Below are 20,669 nucleotides of genomic sequence, written 5' to 3'. Positions count from 1 at the left end.
TGTTATCAGAGGAGCAGTTGCGAAAAACGTTTATTATTATTGCTATTAGGACGAATAAACTGCCAGTATTCTATCGCACTCGAGGTCCTTGTAGTCGGCCATTGTCCATGCAATGCATCGATCTTGTCGTATGCACAGGCAGCGTAGCAACGAAAACGATCTTTCTGCATTTGCAATCTATAAGTAAACTGCACACCTTTTTGTTTTTGTCTATATTCTGCAAGCCACGTCCACAATCAGTCCCAACTCCTAAAGGCCTTATCCGCATTCAACGAACAGATAGTGACCCTTGGGAAATCGACGTTAGCATGCTGTACAAGGATAAACCATGGATCAACCCGTACGAATCCCGGAAATTCACGCCAACCTTACCGACCAATCTGTCCAGCATACACGGTAAGCTCGTTAACAATTATTTTAAAACTGCATCCACACACGCACACTGCACAGGCGTACTATCCAGCGCGAAGTGGCATTTGATGAGTCACAGGGGAACGGCAGCCGGAAGTGTCACCCGGTGACCCCCATCAGCCGTAGTAGACTACTAGACACTCGCTATGTCAACCGCGCATGTCCGTAAAAACCAGTGTAAACAGCGGAGAAAACACTCTAGGCAACGCAACTCCATTTAACCCGTTTTCTTTATATTGATACACAGACCCGACAACCTACGGCATTAGCCGAGCGGGATTCAACATCGCCGGTTATCGCACCACCAGCAACGACTATGGCAAGTATCCTCCCAGCAGGGCCATGCTGCCCACCAGCGCCTATCCGCGCAACATGCACTTCACAAAAGTAAGCCGAATTAAAGAATCGATGCGTTTACTCGAGACACTTACAATTTTTTAATGAGTTCGTTCACTGTGCCTTGGCAGCATCACATTCCCAAACCGGAAGAAGGCAGAATGAACATTTAAATCCCACCGGAAATGATGCAACCACAACAGCTGGAATTTGCCAGCAAAAATGACGAGAAAACTGGCAAAAATAAAAATTTTCGTTCTCAGATCACGACTGCTTTTTGACATTATCCCGTTCTTCCCACAACGTTTGCCCGCTACAACTACAGATTTTCTTGGTATTCTCCATGATCCCGGCTGAACGGGCGATGATCCCGCAGGCAATCCTATCCCAGACGACAAATTGGCCGGCATTAGTCATGACGAACGATGCGTCGTTGTGAATGCGATTAACGACAAATTACGTTGCGGATGATTCTTACTTTGGCCCGGCATTGCCATCGATCGGGGTCCGACCGTCGTCCTCGCGGGCGTGCACCACCAGACTGCGGCCAATGACATTCCAGATGTTCAGTCGCCGGTTGACCAGGCGGAAGGCGGCCCGACCGCCGGCATCCGCGTCAATATTCCCCAGATCCCCGGCGTGCTGTAACAAATGCGGTGAAGGTTTAATGAGGCACGTTCCATCCCGGTTATCGGTCAATTATGGGCATTACGATACGCAAATGACACAGTTTTTGCAGGAAAAGGCGTTGATGGCCAACCACACATAAGTCACTGTGTTACTTACAGCGTGCGGGCTGTCGGGGTAGCCATGACAAGATTCCTCCGGGTTATAGTGATCGCCAACACTGAAAACATGACACAGGAACAAGTGCGTGCGGAAATATGTATTAGCTATACGAGTATAAAACCATACGCTCAGGCCTCCGGCTAAACCATTATGTTATAGATATTGTACTAGTAACAGATATACAATAATTATCATAATACATGTATGTTAATGATATATTCTAGATGTGCGACTGTACGAGCATCAGTTTATAAAAAAAAACAACAGCGAAAACAAGCTCACTTACAAGTCAGGTGTAAAATTCACGAAGTAGAAACTGCGCAATTTTTGAAGTAAAAAGAAGTGAAAAATTAAATTACTACATACTCATACATAAAAAATTTAATCAGAGAACGTATCTTGCATAATTTAAAACACAAAATCCATCGGCGGCGTTACCGTACTGCAACCATACGACTATACGAGCAACCCAAATTAATTAAAACCCACACACCAATTCCTGCTTCTGTCCGATACAAAAACGAACGCCCTGAATCAATACAGGCGCCACTGGATTACAAATTACAACCATAATTTTACTCAAGAGGGAAGAGATGTCATAATATGCCAAGATGCGGGATGCACAGCTGTGGTCACGCCAAGGCAGCCACACGACACGAAATTATCTTGCGTGGAATTTTGACCAGAAAAGAATTCAATCATGGCTATTTGTTTCGCAAGCGCAAGAAAAACAAACGTGCAAGTATCAGCGCATTTTATCGTATACCACAAAAAAGGGATACGCCGCAATAATACATACCTTTCGCAGCCGCGGCTAAGATCTCCATTTTCGCAGATGGCCAATCCATGTCGGCCGGGACTCAATCCGTCCAGCGTCCCGTCGATTATACAGCGATCCCGTGCCAACTGGACAAAGCGCGTCACGCCCTTGACACCGCCGATGCCGTAGAATTCCACCACAGCAGCGCCCAGCTGCTGGCCTAAAGAACTATCGCATGTCGGTATGCCCTTCTTTAAATGTTCTAGCAAAATGTAATACTTAATTTACTGGAGTGATCTCCATATTTCACCATCAATATTTTATAATACGGTTACAAATGGTATACCCGACTTATACATGCGGACTCACTGCAAAAATACCCAATGAAAGAATTTACACAACTCCTCCGAAAACACACTCATTTTCTAGCAACAACGTTTCTGTTCCATGTAATAGTAAAGGTAGGGAACACTGAGACAGTCAGCAAAATCAACTTTGCGACAAATCATAAATGTAAAAAACTGCAACCTTCATAAGAGGGAATACAGATATAAGGATTATCGTCTGGTAACAATTAATTAACAATCAAAGTTCAATATAACTTCGAAAGGTCTTTTCGACAGAAACTAGAAAACAAAACCTGCAGTAAACAGCAAACACTGACGCTGTCGAAATATTGCTTTTATTTTTCAACACCGCTGACTGCATGACACAGCAGTTTTACAGCGACAAAAATATCTCAAAAACCCAGACGCCTCGAAATCTGCTGTGGTCTATGGCGATGTAAAAAAGCGAGATCAAAAGGAGAAGAATAAAATTAGTTTAACAGAAGCTGAAAATAATTACCGACCCGGAGCACCCACTCCGCGGAGAACAGCCTGGCGTCCTGTCTGTTCGATGAGCTGCTGCACTTGCGTCGACGGCAGCGCACTCTCCAACAGCACACGCTCCGCCGCGGCATCTACGCTCAGCACCTTGATACCTGGTCAATCGAACACAGAAAAAATACTGCATCCGTGTCGCGCACCAGTTACTTCGCCTTGCACCCGAGTAGATCTATCACCTGCGACATTCTCCAGCGCCTTCCGCACGGTGCTCTCGCAGCCTTGGCACGACATCTCCACGGCGAACTCCATATTCTGCAAAAGAGATATGACTCGCAATCTGTGCGAAGCTCAACAGGAGAATAAGGAAATAGATTACAGTGCGTAATGGGCTCTCCGGAATGCTGTCAGAACTATCCATGTCCATTGTGCGAAAATTCGCAACGAAATGGAATTCTGTATGCAGAGTGTGACTGTGGACTATAAGTATAATGTGGCCGTGTGAGGATGGAGCAAGCTGCAAGTGCAACGACAGTAATACGTACTGCGGCGGAATAATTTGCAATGTGACCAATATGAGTATATATGACTACGCATAAATAGTGCGTACAGTTGACAAAATTAATAATCTCTATAAAATATTTATAACGTGAGTTTCTTGAGTGAACAAGTGAGTGAACAAGTAACATTTAAGTAACAACTTATGACTTTACGGCCTAATGAACAGCGCGTACAACTGGACGCCGCCTGTGTGGAGTGTGTCTGTACGCTGCCGGCTGCTCCCCAGCGTCCGGCGTCCGCATCAAAAGTCCAAAACTTGGTGCCGGTGGCGGTCAAACTTGCCGCTCCGGAAACGGCTTAATGAAGCTTGATGTTCCGCTAAACTTGGATTAATTTTTGCTTAGTTTTGAGGAAAGTCAAGCGTAAGGGAATTTGCGGGCCATACCAACTCGCCGGGCATGTTGCGCCGGAATCGATCAGATGAATGGTCAAGAATAGAAGTCAGGACGTAGCGATTTCGGCAATGTGCATGGGCGAGTGCGGACATCTTGACCAAGCTTGCATTCGCTCCTCCGGGCTAGCACCGTTTTGTATGCGGCAATTTAAGTTTTCGGGGACTTTATTCCCAATTTGAATCGCAGTCTTTAATGTCCTGGTTTGCATGTAGAAACAAGAAGAGCTACGTATTTCCCGCTTTCGATACATTCGCTGCATCGACGCGGCATCGGTTTCCTTGCATGATGATACCCGGCATTTTCTGAACAGCGATTCAGGAACCTCAAGGCTGTTGGTCGGCATCACAACCGACACAACGACATGTATTGTACATTATTTACTGAGTTTACTCACCATCAGTCGTACGAGCTTTCTGAGGAAAGGTTTACCGCTGTATTCTGCTGAGTTGAGCAGAAATTGGTCATAAATTGACTCATAATTAATAATTTCGGAATGTGGGCACAGTGGTTGCGCTGATGTATTGTATATTGCAGAGAACGTCCAGCGTACGTACTTAATAGTTAAATTAATACCGATGTGACCGTCCACAATCCACATTGGACAATAATAAAAGTGATTACACCAGAGAGGCGGAGCTTCTGAAATCTTTGGTGGAATTCGATCCTAAACACGTACAGTATGCAGGGCAGATCGAAACAATCAGTATATTTCGACAACAAAGTTCAGTTTAACGCTGCTGGTCCTTCTAGTGTTCCGACTTCCGAGTGCGGAAGCGGCTTTGCCTCATTAGATTTCGAGAGACAAGCGTTGACGGAGACACTGCTAATAGTGAGGTTTACGTATACTTCGAAGTACCTGTGTTGTAGACGCTTACCAATTTTGTTCACTAAGGTCATTCCCACAAGGGTGTTTCGAAAGCTACTGGTGCGAAAACGTATCTGCCTCCCAGATTAATGAGCACACTTCTATTAGTTCAGTATACGTAGATGCTAGATGTGATTTCCGCCATTTGCGGGCAGTCGATCAACCTGTACTGGCTGACGTGGAGTTCAAGTGTGAGAGAGGAATACTGCAATATAGCGTAAACATAACAGAGGTCAAATCTCATGACATCTCCTACCGTGTGGACCGGTGTGGTGCATCCATCTGACCATCTACAGCATAAATCTGTCTTCGTAGTACGTAGTTGATATATAGATATACAAGTAGTCAAGTACTACGTCAGGCGGAAATCAGGTGGAAATTTAAATGCATCTCGAAGTGGGTGGCAGTTGTCGGGTTACCTAATTTCCACTTTTCCACCATCAAGTGGCTGCTTTATTGGCGAACAGCCGAACACAATAGTGCAGTCGTGTGTCGAAGCGGTTAAAATAAATTAAGTACTATAAATATAAATAGGCCTTAATTAGAAAGATTGTGTAATTTTAAGTTTTCGTTGCATAAGAAGTCTCAGCTTGTGAAGCTTATTTGCTTTTAATCCAGTGATTTCCTCAGTGATTGCAAATAACGCGAAGTAACACAGATAGGTAGTTTGGCTGCAGTTCATTTGACGAAATCATTATTGTATTAGCGAATGTCATTTATTGTGATGCTGTGTTCAGACAGCATGAAATAATCCACTCATACCGTAGTGGCGTAGTCGCAGTAAGCAGGTACTCGAAATCCGAATAATCACCCGATTAATACCACGTACTATCAAAAACTTTATTCATTCAAACACTCATGGCTACAAGGTTTTCCGAAAAGCGTTGAAATATCGCAACGGCTGCTTGGCCACCCGCATGCAGAAGTCCCAATTGGACCCGGAGCACAGATCATGCAGCGAAACGTAATTAGGCTGCGTGCGATCATACTGATCGCGGCCGAGCTTCTTGAGGAAGAGGTGTCGATCCTTCACCTCAAAGACGCGCGTCCGCATTGCCCCCGGAAAAGCCGCAATGTCGGCGTGCTGGATGCCGACCACGTTGTGGAGGTAATCAAAGCGCCGCAGAAAATCCTTCTTATCCAAGAGAAAAATTTTGGGCTGCATCAGCAGCATGGCTTTGATCTCCTCTTTGCGGAAGCCCATCTCATGCATCATGGCTAGCCGAATCACAGCCCACACGATGGACCGCATCGTCACGATCTTTGGGACGGCGGTGACCACGTCGCGCACCTCGTCGCCGGTCAATTTGAACGTGCGCTGCAGCGCGCCTAACTGCTTATCGACATGCCGCACCGACAGCGAGAACAAAAGCGGCGCTTTGACCAAAATGCGTGCGACGGCCTCCGGAGGAAATTTCTTGGAGCGTAGATATTCTACCTTCTCGTTCAGCTGCGCGATATCATGCTTGAGAATACGCGGCCATTTGGAGAGAATCCTTGCCTGGTTTTTCTCCTTGATGCCCAGTGACTGGAGAAAGTCCAGGACGGGCTGGATACGGGTGTCCCAGTCGCCGGTGGCCAGCAGCTGCGACATTTCGGGATCCTGGTCGTACTGGTACACCTCCACGCCCAGATCCAGGAATTTCCGGATGTTCGGGCTCTTCTCGGCGTAGGCGGCCAGATTGAAGGCGTAGGGTGGTGCGGTGGGCACGGCATCTGCAAGTAAAGAATCCTGATCGTCGACCGGCTCCAGGGGCCGGCGCTCCGGGTCTTGCTTTTCCAGCTCCGCCCAGTCGACGTTGTCCAGGTCGTCGGCCAGGCCCGTGGAGGTCCGCGGAATGGCGTCAAGGATTTCCACGGATGCGTCATGGGATGATCGCTCCTGGCGAGTTTTGCGCTCAGCCAGGCCGATCGTCGCGGTTCGCTGGAGAACATTCGGGACTTCCTCGGCAGCGTCATCGGCTGATTGCTGTTGACTGGTTGTGCGATGAAGCAGACCGAATTTGGCATGGACTTCGGGCTGGTCGTTAACGTTCAGCTCACCCTTTTTATAAAGATCCGGGTTGACAAACTGGGTCCAGTCCACCTTAGCGGGCTGCTTGGAGGACTGCTGAATGAGTTGGCGGAAATACTGGGCATCACTGGATTGTGATTTGGTTGGGGACTGCGATGAGACTTCACTGGATTCCCCCGGCTGGTCCTGAGGAGCAACTGTGGACCTGAGGCGAATGATGCGCAATTCATGGAGATTTCGGGATGCTGATGGGGCGGACACTGGAGCAGCACACCGCATACACACTGGGCTGGATAGGTAGAGCCACTGAAAGTGCGGATGGAGTCGCTGGATGGAGCGGATCATGGTCGAAGACCTACAAAATCTGGCGAATGAGAATGAAATATATGCCCACAACACTGACCGCTATCCAAATTATATATATCACACACTTCTTGCGATTAGCACACGACTTACCTATTTCCAACTGTGAAATTCTTGCTAATAACAGGCAACAGAACGAGGTCCAAGGAAATACTAAAAAATCAAAGAAACTCACTAAAGTCCGATCATCGGAAACAAAAAATAAAAATAATGGAAACTAAAGAACTTGCTTAAAAAAGCTTATCGTCACCGTCACGAAACTTTCATGGCCAAATTTCAACTAGTTTTGTAGACGAGCGGTCGCCCGGTGGAGTTTGGGTGAGCGTTTCTCAATTTCTTACCAAAACAAAACAGTGGAAGAATTTAAGATGGTCGTGCTTATTTGAATTTTTTCTGAAGTATTCGCGACCTCCCACCACGATTTGCACAAAACCTTATGAAAATTGTGAGTATTTATCGAATGCATTGTCATCGCTTTCCTTAAAACATTAAGTTCAGTGCTATGCGCCCCGATAACCGGGCGCGAAGTAAATTGGCTGTGCGCCCCGAATATTTGGCGTAAAAAGTCGTGGCTACTTCTGGTAAATTTGTCAGTAGACTCAGTACACACTCACAGAACGGTCCAAAGGTAACCAGAAGATTTATCTAGAGACACCTGACCTTGAATGCGCATAAATGTATATGATTTATAGGACTATCAACATTATTAACAAATAAATGAGACACTTGTGGGGAAGGGAATCGTGAAATACCGTAATTATCGATTTCTGGCACTGTGCGGCAAATGCGATACGTACTGTAGTTCAAACGCCCATGGAAAAAAAAAACAAAAAAACGCCCTAGTATAGGTGCGCTTATTTCGGGGAGGTGCCGTTATTTCGGCGGGTGCCACTATTTTTCAAACAGTAGATTTTGTAGGGTAAGGGGGCCATTATTACTTTTTGAAAACAAGAGCGCATCCTGCTCTTCAGAAAGTGAGCGCTATAGTTGGTGTAGACCGTGTAGTTACCGGGTATATGGATACATCATACCTACATGCAATTACACGAGTTAATTAATTACACATCATTACCTACATGCTACAACCAAGATACAATCTAGTAGCTGCCGCCTTTGAAATTTACGGACCCTTGGGAGGCGGAACGAAAATGCTCGTGGAGAAGGTCGGCAACGGCATAGCTTCCGCCACAAGCCAGAAGCGGACGAAAGAATATTTTAGACAGCGGCTATCTATCCAAGTGCAACGGGGAAATGCGTTATGTGTTATGGGTACGATCCCCGAGCAGGATAGCATTGAAGAAGTGTTTTTGTTATGAATTTTCACTCAATTTTGTTTTAGTACTCAGTATGTACTTGTATGTGATGCTTTTTAAAAGTCTGTACAGCTTGATTACACGAGCATCCCGGGCATGCATACAATTGCTTGCTAGCAAATTAGCAATCACCACATTTGGTTACCATCAAGCTAGGTGCTCCGCTTCACATTTATTAACGACCCAATGTGCGGCAATTTCTGGGGTGTCCTACTTTTTCAAACTTAATTTAAGTTTGAGTGCGCTTAGTGCCCTTAATGAGTGGATGCCACAAATTCGATAATTTCCGTATTCACTATTCACCTTTTGCGTACTATTAACTGGTAACTATATATCATGGCGATTTGCGCAATGAATTCAGGTCCGAAGATGCAGTTCGAAAGTGCGAAGGGAACGCAGGCGTACAGGATTTAATCGCCGTACAGGAAATGCTGAAAGCCGGTTTATCTGCGCGAACTGTCGGGAAGGCTTTACCATGAATGACAAAGCCAACCACGAAAAAAATAAAACTTTCGGCTGCAGAAGTTATGTTAATAGTGAAAAACAAAAAAATCGTGCAAGATTATCGGTGTTAAAGGTGAAAAAAAAATTCATGGCGCAGAGCAACGTACAGTAATGCCGTGGCCACAAATACTTAATAATTATTACTTTGCGCCCCGATTGTCGGGGCGCACAGCCATTTCGAAAAATTAAATAGATCACCAAATCTATAAGCAACCAGGTAACAGATAGCTAAATCCTACATTTTCGTTGCCAAACGCGAAATCCATACTCGGAAAGGGCTCAAAATGTAAGCAATTCGATATTACAATTTCGTTCATTTAAATTCACACAAGCCAGCGTTGAGCAGAGAAACTACGAAGTCGAGATGCAATCTACAGAAAATATTTCCGGTCGAAAATATCTAAATACATTATGGGTTTAGCAGTTAAATGCTAAAAAACTTGTTCCATGCGTTCAGTAGATGATTCTCTCGATTCATTGTTGTCACCGTCACTTCCGGTGGCCCCGGCTTTCAAAAGGTAATCATCATCCAAAACTTCCCACCGTTTACCTTCTCCAGAAGTTTCGCTCGTTTTGGACAAGGGCATCTGAAATATAGAGAAAAACAAATATTCCGGTATATGACTAGGAAAGAAAGTGATTCATTATCCTATTCAACAAATTAAAAATCAAAATTTATATTTCATATGTACGATTATACCTATACGTACAGCATGCACAACTCTGATGTAGCCATCACTTACATTTTTACTGAGAATTTTCACACTGCCAGACGACGGATCTTTTAGTAAATCGAGGAAGGCGCCTTTCGACACGGATTTCAGGACGTTTTCCGATCGGCGCACGGATGGACCGGCTTCGTCCAGCTGCTCAGCAATAGTAGTCTGCTGCTGACGGACGGCATTGAACAACTGAACGACTCCGCTGAGAAAAATAATGTAATACAATATTAAAAATATAAACTCCAATAAGTGCATTTACTGTTTATTTAGGAAATATGTAGACCAGATTGGTTCAATGATTTTCATAATCATCGGATTTTAATCTGACAAAAAAATCTTATTCTCCCACTCCGCTAAACCACTCTGATGTAAAAAACAATTCCATAATGTAACAATATATTAAAAACGTGAATTCCAGTAATCCAGTAGCTGCAATTACTGTATATTTCAGGAACCGAAAAATCTAGACCAAATTGGTTTGGTAATCTTCTTAATAATCGGATTTTTTCGCAGATTTAATATAATTCCTTGCAAGCGTTGCTCTTATATTTTTTACACTACCAAAGTCCAAAAAAGAGAATAAATTTGGCTTCAATGCTTATTAAAATTTTTGTCCGCAAAGTATTCCAACAACAAAGCGCCTAAACTTCTGCTACCTCAGTAAATACGCGGACAGTATTTCCAGTGCGTAATAATTTTTGCTTATTAATAATGGGAGAGAGTACCGTGTGGCAACTTTATTCAGTTTCCGCTCGATTTCCCGTTGCGTCACATCCGGTAACACATGCCACGGTTCGTCGTGACTAGTCCCTTTCTGTGAACAAAATCGGATTCATGAAATGATGCGTTAAAATTCCGGTAAATTTTCTCTAGTAAAACCAAATTTCCCTACCGTCCGATTGCCGGTGGCAGCAGCGCGTGGGCCTGAAGCTGACGGAGCATCGCCGACCGCGTTTTCCACTTTAACTTCGCGCTTTATCCGCTTCTTTGGTCGGGGCGTGGTGGTGTGGCTGAGGATCTTGGCGATGGCATTGGCAAATCCGGAGGTGGGGTGATCCGTCTCGGCAGGTGGAGTGGATGGTGAATCTGGCGGAGGACTGCTCGGACTGGTGTCGAGATCGGCCATTGCAATAACTTCTGGCCAAGCAAGTCAGAACGAGCGAGAGTGTGAAACTCACATACAGAACAGAAGAAACGATCTCGGAGCCAGCAGATCCTGAAGCAGGTGGCTACCAGCTTGCTCTAATTATATATTTATAAATGAATATAAATTCTGCAAGATAAAAAAGATCTAATAAAGTTTCTTCTTGCACTCGGAAGTAAAGAACTGAAACAAAATTGCGAAACTGAAATTGTAGACTGCCAAGTGCCAGGACGAAGTTATCAGCTGTGAGCATTAGTACACGTAAAGCGGCCCGAATGGTGAGCTTGTTCGAATGATTTAGGTTGCACGCAAACCCCCGCAAAACGCAGCTACAAAAATCTAAATTCATAGGCTGCTAAAACTTTTCAAAGAAATTAATTTTTGCTTCGAAGATACTTTTTTTAATTAGTGATTTCTATAATTTATGTGTTTTCTCAGTTTCGTGCGTAGTTATTTTTCGTCGTTCGTTCGAGATATTACTACTGAAACTACGGTGGTTTATCGAGTTTCATCCAGCATCGTCTGTTCTTCAGATAGGTTTACATACCGTAACATACGTACACTGTACAGAGTACAGACGGTACAGTGAAAACTTTACCTTGATCGAAGTAACGGAAAGCAGGCGGTTACGATGTTACGATTTGGCCGTTTGCTCGCTCTTCCACGACAGCGTCCAGGTAAGCAGTTAAAGCAAGCACCGTTATCTTCCCGTTTCTGTTAAGTATTTGCTGCCAGATCTATTGGGGCTTCTGCGATTGTCGCAGCGCTGGAAGGTAGCGATCAGTCAATGACAGCCATTTAAACAGCTGCTTTGAAGTGAGAAATTGTGTACAGCATAACGATAAGTACTATCTTTATCTACATGTATATAGGACTGCGTCGTGAGTATGCCGCCGCTGCCACCGGGCCCGTGAACATCATTGATTTACCTGAGACGCATCAGATGCTGCGGCAGACATGCCGCAATTTCGCCGAGAGTGATCTGAAGCCGATGGCGGCCGTGACGGACAAGGAGCACCGATATCCCAAGGAACAGGTGCAGTTTCCTTTCCATGATTGAAGTTGAATAGTTGATGGTCATTTGTCACAGATTGTCACTTGTGGAAGCAAGGGATTTCGCTAAACGAAAGTGGATGTTTGCGATAGTGGTTGTGATAGCAGTTAAAAATTGATAGTTGATCAGTGATCATTGATAATTTGATCACCATAGTATTATCGGATTTCAATTTCTGCTGGTTAGTACTTAAAAATTGTTGGGAATTTAACTGATGCCATGATAAACTAAAAATGTTTGGGTGCACATAAATGTAAAAAAGAATGCAATGATATTGTGGAATGCAGGTATTGAAGATGGGTGAACTGGGGCTGATGGGCATCGCCACGCCGGAAGAGAATGGCGGAACGGGCCTGGACGCGTTAGCATACGCCATTGCCATGGAGGAGATCAGTCGCGGATGCGCCAGCGCCGGGGTGATCCTCAGTGCGCACAATGTATGCAGCAATTTGTTCGCCTTAATGCTTCTTCGATTAGGCGTATATTTTTCATTCATTTCTGTGCATTTAATGGTTATTATAATCACGTTTTATGGTAACTTCTATGAGTATGAACTTAGTCGGGTATGATTTTGACTTTTGACTTTCACTTTTCTTTTAGTGCGGTGTACTTGTGTATTATATCGGTCTACCGTAGATAGCTCTGTTTATTTTTATTTCGTTTGCCCATTAAATTTTCTTTGATAGAATATTTACACTTTGTGGTCAGACGTATTATTTTTTCATCGTATTTTTTACTGCAATTGTAAGTTGTTACTCTATTGCACATTTTAGTCTTTGTATTTGAGCCCCATAAACGCTTACGGAAGACCGGAAGTAATCGATAAATTCGTCAGGCCTTTTACCAGTGGCGAACGCATTGGATGTTTTGCCTTGAGTGAACCTGGTAAATTTTGAAAAATTATTGTTAGGCTTTATTGAGCTAGTATTATTTCGGCGCAGGAAACGGAAGTGATGCCGGTGCGGCGTCCACCACCGCCAAACTGGTCGGGGACGAGTACGTACTGAACGGGACGAAAGCCTGGATCACCAATGGCCACGAAGCCGAGGGCATTGTCGTCTTTGCCACGACCGACAAGGCCAAGAAACACAAAGGCATCAGCGCTTTTGTCGTCCCCAAGCCGACGCCAGGCTTAAGCGTTGGTAAAAAGGAAGATAAGCTGGGTATCCGCGGATCATCTACGACCTACCTCATATTTGAGGACTGCCGTATTCCCAAGGGAAACCTTCTGGGCAAGGAGGGGGAGGGCTTTAAAATCGCCATGTCCACGTTGGATGGCGGCCGCATCGGGATTGCCGGACAAGCGGTCGGTATTGGGCAAGCAGCGCTGGATGTCGCCGTGGAGTATGCCTCCAAAAGAGAAGCTTTCGGGGCGCCGTTGACTAAACTGCAGTCTATTCAGGTGAGGTGATCTTTCCTCTCTGTATTGCACGTAAGCTGTGTAGTTTTTAATAATTGGATTTTTTTATTTACTTCATAAAAAATTATATTAGATTCTGTAGGTTATCTAATATTAGCTATTTGATTGCAGCTTTTTAATTGCTTTATTTGTATCATTACTACGAATTGAAATGCGTTCGGGTTTTCACAAAGACGAGACTACTGTTTAAAATTTAATCAGTCTTTAATTTATTATTATATAATCATACGAGTACTGTACGTGCATACCCTAACGTAACTCCTTTGTATCTGTGCTTGTTTTAAGTGTTTTTTTCTGCGCTGTATTTTAACTTCGCAAAATTTCGGCATGAAGTTTATCCCAATTGGGTTTCAGATTTCACAGATGTTTTTTTGAAGATCAAATTAGCCGATATGGCGGTGAAATTGGAAGCTTCCCGGCTGTTGATGTATAAAGCGGCCCTTTTGAAGGACGCCGGACGGCCATACACGAAGGTAAACGCTGACGTGTCTGATGGCCCGTTGGCTTTGTGAGCCCGTGTTGCAAGCCAAAATCTCATGTACACATGCTGCAGGAAGCTGCCATGGCCAAATTATCGGCCTCTGAAGCGTCCACTTTTATCGCCCACCAGTCCATCCAGATCCTGGGCGGGATGGGCTACGTTTCTGATATGCCGGCCGAGCGGCACTACCGCGACGCCAGGATCACCGAGATCTACGAGGGTACCTCCGAAATCCAACGGCTGGTCATTGCCGGAAATTTGCTCAAAGAATACGATATCAAGTAGAGGTGATACCTGTTCAGTTGTAATGGCTTTTTTGAGATAACTGCACATTTATACTGGGGAACGTGATTTGGTATTCGTCTGCATTTTGGTTGGGTTGCATTAAGTTGAATTTCCGTTTAAACAAGCAAGATTTAAAGATTTACGTTGAGTTTCCGTTACACTTACATTACTGTGTCGCACAACGAAAGTGTTTTATTGATTAAAATACAGTACTTGGAACAACGTATCCTGCCGATTTATTACTAAACCACACACAAATGTTCGAAATTTAAATTTTTTTTCCGCGTGAACGAACGAAGACAACGATTGACTTCAATCCCGATTACATTTTATTGTATACCATAAATCGATGTTAACAGAAGTACAACCAACTGATCTAGTAGAGTTGCTGAGGTGGTCCCATGGTGGACTTGATGTGCAGCGATCTAACGTTCTGCCAGTTCTTCTTCAATAAAGACACCAAAAAGTTCACAGCCAAACTAATGTTAGATGCTAACTCTTCCGGCGTCATGTTCACGTTCCCGATAGCCACCGCCAAACACAACACCTACCAAGAATAACGTTCTTGTTTAAGCACAGGTAAATCAATAGTAAAAAGCAAGATGCAAGCTCACATAATGAAAAGTATTGAAACGAACCAGAACCAACGACGCCATTTAATAGTAAATAATTTTTAAAAAAAGCATTTTCAACGAAGATACTGAAAAAATTTAGTAGTATTGACTACAAGCAACATAAAAATTTACGACAGCGTCTGCAGATTGCAGAACCGAAAAGTGAAGAGGCATTACTGATGCCTCTTCACTTTTCGGTAAAACAATTTAATTTTTAGACTGGAAACTACTGTTTTACTTACTTTCTTCATCTGGAATTTGATGGTGCTCTTCAATTCCTCCACCTTGCCCGGCATGTTCTCACCGTGCGTGATCAAAGTGGGAAATTTACCGGCCTTGTTCAACCCAGGACCGAGCAGACGAGGAATCTGCTTGATCAACGCATCCGACGCCAAAAACGCATCGTACTGCTTCGCTGTAACAGCATACAACCATCAGATTACATTTCTTCCATTAACCATTAAATTCTTCATTCAAAAAAAGTTATTTTTTCAAAAACTGAACGCAAGCAGTTAGAAACTGAATAAAACTAACAAACATTTTACACTGCCAAGTAAAAGGCTTTTTACCTAGAGATAAAGTTATATCTACTTATTCAATTTAAGGAAAAATTATGAACTGTTTAATATGAACCTATCAAAGCCCGTTAATTGTGTTTAAAATTTACCTAATTTCTTAACGAGCTTCTTGTTCTTGTTAAGCTTTTTAAGGTCGTCTGCGGACATGGCGGGAACGCCGTTGGCGTTGGCCTCGTCGATGTGCTGTTCATCGCCGAGCACGCACACCTTGTACTTGGGACGCGGAGTGAACTTCAACCTGCAACATTCCACAACTGTAAGCACCCCTCTCGCGACGATGACTCATCAAGGAGCCCCACCGCACAGTGCCCGAGAAACGCTTGTCCTTTTGCGGATCGTAGTTCTTCAGCGCGATCTGCAGCTCCACAGTCTCTACGAAGCCCCGCTTCCGCTCCTTAGACTTATCCAGCACGGCATTCACACACTCGAATAGAGTGTCACGGGTGATTTTTGAACTGAGAAAAAAAGAATGAATGAGAACAGCCATCCAGGAACCACATTTTGAAAATCAATATTGCCGCGCTCTTAGCTGAGTAACGTTAAAATCCGCTGATAACGGTTCTCAGAAAAAATAAATTAGTTTCCGTATGGCTTTCTCATAGAAAAAGCACGGCTAATACGTGCAAAAACATCACAGAACCGATGCAAAAAATGAATACAGTAATGATCCGCAACTTTCGAGAGACACTTGAGTATTCTTGGTAGTTCCCTTATCTACCACTGATTTCGTACTTGACATATTCTGGAGGCTTGTCTACATTTTCTGTTCCTTAATATTTACAATCGCACGAAATATTTTAAGAAAAATTCTTACCTCATGATGAACAAACAGAGATGGTACCTGAAATTCTGTAACTGGGTTCTTAAAAATCCGCGACGAAATCCTTCTATCTGTGCCGATGCGGCAGGCTCGTTTTGCCGATCTACTCAAGCATAATTTAAGACCGGGTTGAGATTCTCGGCAGTGTATGTATGGTAGACTTGCGATATCGTGCTGAATGTCCATAGGGTGGTACCGTGTGAAGCGTACCGCGTTGAGGACTTTCGTAAGCGAATCGTTCCCATTAAGCTGGTTCAAAAAGGCAGAAACGATAGAATTTCAGAAAAAGTTTTTGTGGCTTGTGCTGTGCTACTCTGCTGCTGCTTCCTTATTTTCTTATACAAAATTTTCGGAAACTTTTTTCGTCTTATCAGTCATCAGATTATATACAAACACATTCTCACCAATCATCGGCGATCAATAATAATTACAAATTAATAACAGTGCAAGTTTTGTCAAAATTGTACTAAAAATTTTCAATTTTGGAGGCGAGGCAAGCATACACGAAAGGGGCTTTGTACCCTCGCTAATGCAAAGTAAATTTTGCTAGCCTAGGCAATATTCGGATTGTCCAAATTTTATCTCGCTAGCCTCATCCCACTTTTTTGCGCTGGTGATTAATTCACACAGAAGTGTAGTTGCGATTTCACCTCTGCTGTCCGCACCCGCCCTCGCCATACCTGCGCACCTGTAACCCACATCTGGTTCTGGGAGGGTAAGCTGATCGCATCAGCGGCAGTCGGACTTTGCCCCAGCGGAAGTGGTTGAACCATTCTACCTGAAGCAGCTGATCGAGGATGGCTTTGTGTCTGGCACGGTCGCTCCGTCTCATCCCCACATTTTCCACCGTCCTCCGGGCTTCCACTCCGGGAATACGCATTGTAAAAATGGCATCTTCGGATGCCGGGAAACGGGCAGCAGATGTAAGCATGCAAACGCGAGCCTTCACGGAAAACGCGCAACTGCGTGTCTGCCAAGTTGTCTGGGTTCATCAACATTGTCAAATACAATGCTATCGATTATGGTCGTGAAGCGCGCAGCAGTGTCGGAGAACTGTATCATTACTTGCCGATTTTCCTAGGGGGATTTCCGTCTGGAACGGGACACGTTTGGGGAATTGAAGGTGCCATCAGAAAAATATTATGGAGCGAATACCGCGCGGTCCATGATGAATTTCGATATTGGTGGCGTCCCGGAGAGGATGCCTGTAAGATTTAAGAACTGAGAATTGTTTGTGAGGAGATTGCTGTTTCTTCGTGCTGTTCGTATAAAAATATGTTGCAGCTTCCGGTTATTTATGCCATGGCTCTGCTAAAGAAAGCCTCTGCGGAAGTCAATCAGAAATTCGGGCTGGACGCGAAGCTGGCCAAAGCGATCATGAGCGCTGCTGATGAGGTGTGATTCAGGAGTACGGTTTCTTTGAATTTATTCAGGGCAGATCCGTCAGTTAAAGATCCACGTATATTATATACAGCTATACCATTTCGAATATCTTTGAATTAATTTATGTAGTTCGAATAATATTGATCGTATTTCGAATTTTTATAAATTTTATAAGAGATGTTTATCGCCCGTTGTCCAAGAAATTGTATACTGTAAATTGCGGGTGTTCATAACTCCAGCAGCAGTTTTTGGCGGTGGTTTTAATTTGCAGTATAGCGAAGAGCTGCGGTTTGTGACCGTAATGTTGTTCTATTAAATTCATTGGCACTTGTGCAGGTGATTGAGGGGAAATTGGATGAGCATTTCCCGCTGGTGGTGTGGCAGACGGGATCCGGCACGCAGACCAACATGAACGTTAACGAAGTGATCAGCAACCGGGCCATCGAAATGCTGGGCGGCAAGCTGGGCAGTAAAACGCCCGTGCATCCAAATGATCACGTCAATAAGAGTCAGGTTGGTCCTTTGGTGGTGACCTGACAGCATAAAATGTGTCGCATACGTGCAGCATACCTGCAGTCGGCCAATCAGGCAATCACACATTAAATTCAAAAGTTAGCGGTTGTTACTGAAAGTATAAATAATCTCTTATTCATATTCATACGCAGAGTTCAAACGACACGTTTCCAACGGCGATGCACATCGCCGTCGCCATCGAAATTAGCCAACGTCTTCTGCCGGCGCTGCACGAGCTCTATGATGCTCTAAACCAGAAAGCCCAGGAATTCGACTGCATCATTAAAATTGGCCGAACCCACACTCAGGTGCGTTGGCTGCTTGTGCAGTTAATTTATTAAGTAAACTTCGCGCCCTAAAGTGGTTCTTGCAGGATGCTACCCCGTTGACATTGGGCCAGGAATTTAGTGGTTACGCCACGCAAGTAAAGAATGCCATTACGCGAGTGGAGAGTGCGCTGCCGTTTGTGTATGAGCTCGCGGCCGGCGGCACCGCGGTCGGCACTGGCCTCAATGCGCCCATCGGGTTCGCTGAAGGAGTGGCTGCAACAATTGCCAAATACACCAGTAAGTTTATTAAGTGGTATAACCTCATTATGGCCTAACCGCCCTAACGGAAATTTCTCTTTGTGTGTCACGCTTGTTTAATATAGTGGTGCTGATATGTGCTCAACAAATTGATTTTTTTTTTGCATTTTGTGCAGCGTGGGCATCTGGCGCAGTAGTTTAACGAAATCGATGCTGTCTTTCTTTCTTGGTTTACTGTGACAGCGTCATATTTGCGTTACGTTCATTTTGTACTTGAAGAGCTGCCGTTCGTAACGGCACCGAACAAATTTGAAGCCCTGGCCGCGCACGATGCCTTGTCTTACTGCTCAGGCGCCCTGAACACGGTGGCCGTCAGTTTCATGAAGATCGCCAACGATATCCGTTTCCTCGGATCCGGACCGCGCTGCGGCTTCGGCGAGCTGTCCCTGCCGGAGAATGAGCCGGGCAGCAGTATTATGCCGGGAAAGGTCAATCCCACGCAGTGCGAAGCGATGACCATGGTGGCTGCCCAAGTTATGGGTGAGGTTCTTTTTCTAAGATTAAGGACTGACCGATTTAGATGACTTTATGCAGTATGTTTACACTTTACAAGTGGTTGCGCGGCCTAAGCCTGCAGAACTTGTTCTTGATGAAAATATTTTCAAGTTTACATGAGAAGAACACTTCCAAACACTTTGAAAATGTTGGATTAATTGTTCTACCATTAATTGGACTTTCCATTGCAATTCAATACCAGCTCAAGTTAATTACGGGAGTTTAATTACAAGATTTAGAGGATTAGATTTTAATTACAGCTACAGGATTACTTGTAATTATCATGTTGACTCTGAAAAAGAAAGCGTGCAGTCTTGCATATATTTGAGAAGTAATACGTTTTCTGTTATGGTACACATAGCGGTATGCGTTCGTGATCAGTACTATGTCTGTGCTGTTTGGATAAAAACAGCGGAACTACTTTTGTGATTCTACATTAATTACTTAGTTTTCATTTTTGTTGCTTGGTCCATAGACTCACTCTAATCCGAAAGAGTGTAAATTTTAACCTCGAAATTCAGTGCGTTTTATTCTTTTAATAGGCAACAACGTGGGCGTCAGCATCGGAGGTAGTAATGGGCACTTTGAGTTGAATGTATTCAAGCCGATGATCGTGCGCAACGTGCTCCAGTCGGTGCGGCTGCTGGCGGATGCGTCTCGCTCCTTCACCAAGAACTGCGTGGTGGGCATCCAGCCCAACACGGAGCGCATAGCCAAGCTGATGAATGAGTCGCTGATGCTGGTGACGGCTCTCAACAACCACATCGGCTATGATAAAGCCGCCAAGATCGCCAAGACTGCGCACAAGGAGAACAGCACGCTGAAGGAGACGGCCATTAAACTGGGCTATGTGACGGCTGAGCAGTTTGAGCAGTGGGTCAGACCGGAAGACATGATACGGCCCAAATGAACCACAGATCGTGTTCCTGAATAATTGTTAAATTTTATTGGATTGGGTGATCGTGTAACAGGTGGTGGTGGTGTTGATATTTTGAACTCGTGGGCCTAACTTTTTGTTTAGTTGATGTGGAGAGTTGAGAGATGGACTCAGGTGGTTGTTAAACCGTAGTCAAAATCTAAATCAGGTTAACCAGCCAAATAAACGAACAGCTATGATATTTGGTAATTCACTGGAACATTCTAATTGCTGAGTATTAAGTACCTAGGCAGGTAAATTAAAGACTTTAAAATACTTGTCTATTTCTTAAAAAAACATTAGACTCTGTATCAAACCGACCGAGGTGGAAGAGCTGCTATAAAATAATTATAAAAGTGAACTGTAGCGGTAGTTACGGTACATCAGTTCTGTATGGTATATTGCAGCATTTGCTGCACATTTGCCGGTGTTTAAGCAGCATCATTTTACTCCTTGAAATTTCCGGCCAAAAGCAGTCTGCCAACAATCAGAAAAGGGTAGAAGTACGGATGAAACTCACGA

General features: G+C 44.3%; 7 protein-coding genes across 11 annotated transcripts; 3 read left to right on the top strand and 4 right to left on the bottom strand.

Annotated features, from left to right (window-relative positions):
* The first annotated feature begins 187 nt into the window (after positions 1–187).
* LOC129593295 (uncharacterized) lies at positions 188–1,790 on the top strand. The gene is made up of 3 exons (XM_055489535.1): positions 188–396; positions 659–798; positions 879–1,790. The coding sequence occupies exons 1-3, from the start codon at positions 309–311 to the stop codon at positions 918–920; spliced, it is 270 nt and encodes an 89-aa protein (XP_055345510.1). The 5' UTR covers positions 188–308; the 3' UTR covers positions 921–1,790.
* LOC129593293 (copper chaperone for superoxide dismutase-like) lies at positions 404–3,781 on the bottom strand. 4 transcript variants are annotated; one of them, XM_055489531.1, is made up of 9 exons: positions 3,666–3,781; positions 3,500–3,600; positions 3,360–3,435; positions 3,143–3,278; positions 2,336–2,524; positions 1,534–1,594; positions 1,226–1,389; positions 843–1,129; positions 404–770 (listed from the first exon to the last, which is right to left on the bottom strand). In XM_055489531.1, the coding sequence occupies exons 1-8, from the start codon at positions 3,715–3,717 to the stop codon at positions 1,012–1,014; spliced, it is 897 nt and encodes a 298-aa protein (XP_055345506.1). In that variant the 5' UTR covers positions 3,718–3,781; the 3' UTR covers positions 404–770; positions 843–1,011. The 4 variants fall into 4 exon arrangements, with proteins under 4 accessions (XP_055345506.1, XP_055345509.1, XP_055345508.1 ...); XM_055489534.1 differs by having other exon boundaries at positions 406–770; positions 2,336–2,516; XM_055489532.1 differs by having other exon boundaries at positions 621–770; positions 2,336–2,516; positions 3,147–3,278.
* A 1,808-nt stretch (positions 3,782–5,589) lies between these two features.
* On the bottom strand, positions 5,590–7,844 carry LOC129593347 (transcription termination factor 3, mitochondrial-like). Of its 2 annotated transcripts, none has more exons than XM_055489606.1 (3): positions 7,660–7,844; positions 7,412–7,471; positions 5,590–7,319 (listed from the first exon to the last, which is right to left on the bottom strand). In XM_055489606.1, exons 1-3 carry the CDS (start codon positions 7,788–7,790, stop codon positions 5,804–5,806), a joined length of 1,707 nt encoding a protein of 568 aa, XP_055345581.1. In that variant the 5' UTR covers positions 7,791–7,844; the 3' UTR covers positions 5,590–5,803. The 2 variants fall into 2 exon arrangements, with proteins under 2 accessions (XP_055345581.1, XP_055345582.1); XM_055489607.1 differs by having other exon boundaries at positions 5,590–7,310.
* Positions 7,845–9,096: 1,252 nt separating this feature from the next.
* On the bottom strand, positions 9,097–11,194 carry LOC129593382 (RRP15-like protein). Its single transcript, XM_055489664.1, has 4 exons — positions 10,750–11,194; positions 10,583–10,671; positions 9,879–10,059; positions 9,097–9,722 (listed from the first exon to the last, which is right to left on the bottom strand). The coding sequence occupies exons 1-4, from the start codon at positions 10,981–10,983 to the stop codon at positions 9,567–9,569; spliced, it is 660 nt and encodes a 219-aa protein (XP_055345639.1). The 5' UTR covers positions 10,984–11,194; the 3' UTR covers positions 9,097–9,566.
* A 208-nt stretch (positions 11,195–11,402) lies between these two features.
* LOC129593245 (short-chain specific acyl-CoA dehydrogenase, mitochondrial-like) lies at positions 11,403–14,389 on the top strand. Its single transcript, XM_055489460.1, has 7 exons — positions 11,403–11,678; positions 11,874–12,037; positions 12,343–12,492; positions 12,829–12,940; positions 12,997–13,457; positions 13,853–13,948; positions 14,029–14,389. The coding sequence occupies exons 1-7, from the start codon at positions 11,633–11,635 to the stop codon at positions 14,239–14,241; spliced, it is 1,242 nt and encodes a 413-aa protein (XP_055345435.1). The 5' UTR covers positions 11,403–11,632; the 3' UTR covers positions 14,242–14,389.
* A 71-nt stretch (positions 14,390–14,460) lies between these two features.
* Positions 14,461–16,388, bottom strand: LOC129593246 (60S ribosomal protein L10a-like). The gene is made up of 5 exons (XM_055489461.1): positions 16,248–16,388; positions 15,733–15,888; positions 15,523–15,671; positions 15,098–15,270; positions 14,461–14,788 (listed from the first exon to the last, which is right to left on the bottom strand). The coding sequence occupies exons 1-5, from the start codon at positions 16,250–16,252 to the stop codon at positions 14,618–14,620; spliced, it is 654 nt and encodes a 217-aa protein (XP_055345436.1). The 5' UTR covers positions 16,253–16,388; the 3' UTR covers positions 14,461–14,617.
* Positions 16,389–16,817: 429 nt separating this feature from the next.
* Positions 16,818–20,347, top strand: LOC129593244 (fumarate hydratase, mitochondrial-like). Its single transcript, XM_055489459.1, has 8 exons — positions 16,818–17,176; positions 17,335–17,460; positions 17,538–17,648; positions 17,973–18,149; positions 18,302–18,457; positions 18,523–18,715; positions 18,956–19,216; positions 19,774–20,347. Exons 1-8 carry the CDS (start codon positions 17,051–17,053, stop codon positions 20,139–20,141), a joined length of 1,518 nt encoding a protein of 505 aa, XP_055345434.1. The 5' UTR covers positions 16,818–17,050; the 3' UTR covers positions 20,142–20,347.
* Positions 20,348–20,669: the final 322 nt, after the last annotated feature.

Source organism: Paramacrobiotus metropolitanus, unplaced genomic scaffold (genome assembly GCF_019649055.1).
Source record: "Paramacrobiotus metropolitanus isolate TYO unplaced genomic scaffold, Prichtersi_v1.0 Parri_scaffold0000061, whole genome shotgun sequence".
In the NCBI taxonomy this organism is placed as follows: domain Eukaryota; kingdom Metazoa; phylum Tardigrada; class Eutardigrada; order Parachela; family Macrobiotidae; genus Paramacrobiotus; species Paramacrobiotus metropolitanus.
Note: the sequence above shows the minus strand (reverse complement) of the source record. Positions and strands in the feature narration are given on the sequence as shown.

Excerpts from the sequence above, each read along its gene's own strand:
- LOC129593295 (XM_055489535.1), top strand. The coding sequence starts at position 309 with ATGCTGTACAAGGATAAACCATGGATCAACCCGTACGAATCCCGGAAA. Across the intron at positions 397-658 it reads CAATCTGTCCAGCATACACG|ACCCGACAACCTACGGCATT; the intron begins GTAAGCTCGTTA and ends ATTGATACACAG. Across the intron at positions 799-878 it reads GCAACATGCACTTCACAAAA|CATCACATTCCCAAACCGGA; the intron begins GTAAGCCGAATT and ends GTGCCTTGGCAG.
- LOC129593293 (XM_055489531.1), bottom strand. The coding sequence starts at position 3,717 with ATGCGTAGTCATATATACTCATATTGGTCACATTGCAAATTATTCCGC. Across the intron at positions 3,279-3,359 it reads GGCGCTGGAGAATGTCGCAG|GTATCAAGGTGCTGAGCGTA; the intron begins GTGATAGATCTA and ends TCGATTGACCAG. Across the intron at positions 1,595-2,335 it reads CTTAGCCGCGGCTGCGAAAG|TGTTGGCGATCACTATAACC; the intron begins GTATGTATTATT and ends TCATGTTTTCAG.
- LOC129593347 (XM_055489606.1), bottom strand. The coding sequence starts at position 7,790 with ATGACAATGCATTCGATAAATACTCACAATTTTCATAAGGTTTTGTGC. Across the intron at positions 7,472-7,659 it reads TCTTCCACTGTTTTGTTTTG|TATTTCCTTGGACCTCGTTC; the intron begins GTAAGAAATTGA and ends TTGATTTTTTAG. Across the intron at positions 7,320-7,411 it reads AATTTCACAGTTGGAAATAG|ATTTTGTAGGTCTTCGACCA; the intron begins GTAAGTCGTGTG and ends CTCATTCGCCAG.
- LOC129593382 (XM_055489664.1), bottom strand. The coding sequence starts at position 10,983 with ATGGCCGATCTCGACACCAGTCCGAGCAGTCCTCCGCCAGATTCACCA. Across the intron at positions 10,672-10,749 it reads CTGCCACCGGCAATCGGACG|AAAGGGACTAGTCACGACGA; the intron begins GTAGGGAAATTT and ends TTTTGTTCACAG. Across the intron at positions 10,060-10,582 it reads CTGAATAAAGTTGCCACACG|CGGAGTCGTTCAGTTGTTCA; the intron begins GTACTCTCTCCC and ends TATTTTTCTCAG.
- LOC129593245 (XM_055489460.1), top strand. The coding sequence starts at position 11,633 with ATGTTACGATTTGGCCGTTTGCTCGCTCTTCCACGACAGCGTCCAG. Across the intron at positions 11,679-11,873 it reads TCTTCCACGACAGCGTCCAG|GACTGCGTCGTGAGTATGCC; the intron begins GTAAGCAGTTAA and ends ACATGTATATAG. Across the intron at positions 13,949-14,028 it reads CCGGACGGCCATACACGAAG|GAAGCTGCCATGGCCAAATT; the intron begins GTAAACGCTGAC and ends CACATGCTGCAG.
- LOC129593246 (XM_055489461.1), bottom strand. Across the intron at positions 15,271-15,522 it reads GAAGCTCGTTAAGAAATTAG|CGAAGCAGTACGATGCGTTT; the intron begins GTAAATTTTAAA and ends ATGCTGTTACAG. Across the intron at positions 14,789-15,097 it reads TCAAATTCCAGATGAAGAAA|GTGTTGTGTTTGGCGGTGGC; the intron begins GTAAGTAAAACA and ends TATTCTTGGTAG.
- LOC129593244 (XM_055489459.1), top strand. The coding sequence starts at position 17,051 with ATGGCTTTGTGTCTGGCACGGTCGCTCCGTCTCATCCCCACATTTTCC. Across the intron at positions 17,461-17,537 it reads GCGTCCCGGAGAGGATGCCT|CTTCCGGTTATTTATGCCAT; the intron begins GTAAGATTTAAG and ends AATATGTTGCAG. Across the intron at positions 18,716-18,955 it reads AACAATTGCCAAATACACCA|AGCTGCCGTTCGTAACGGCA; the intron begins GTAAGTTTATTA and ends TTGTACTTGAAG.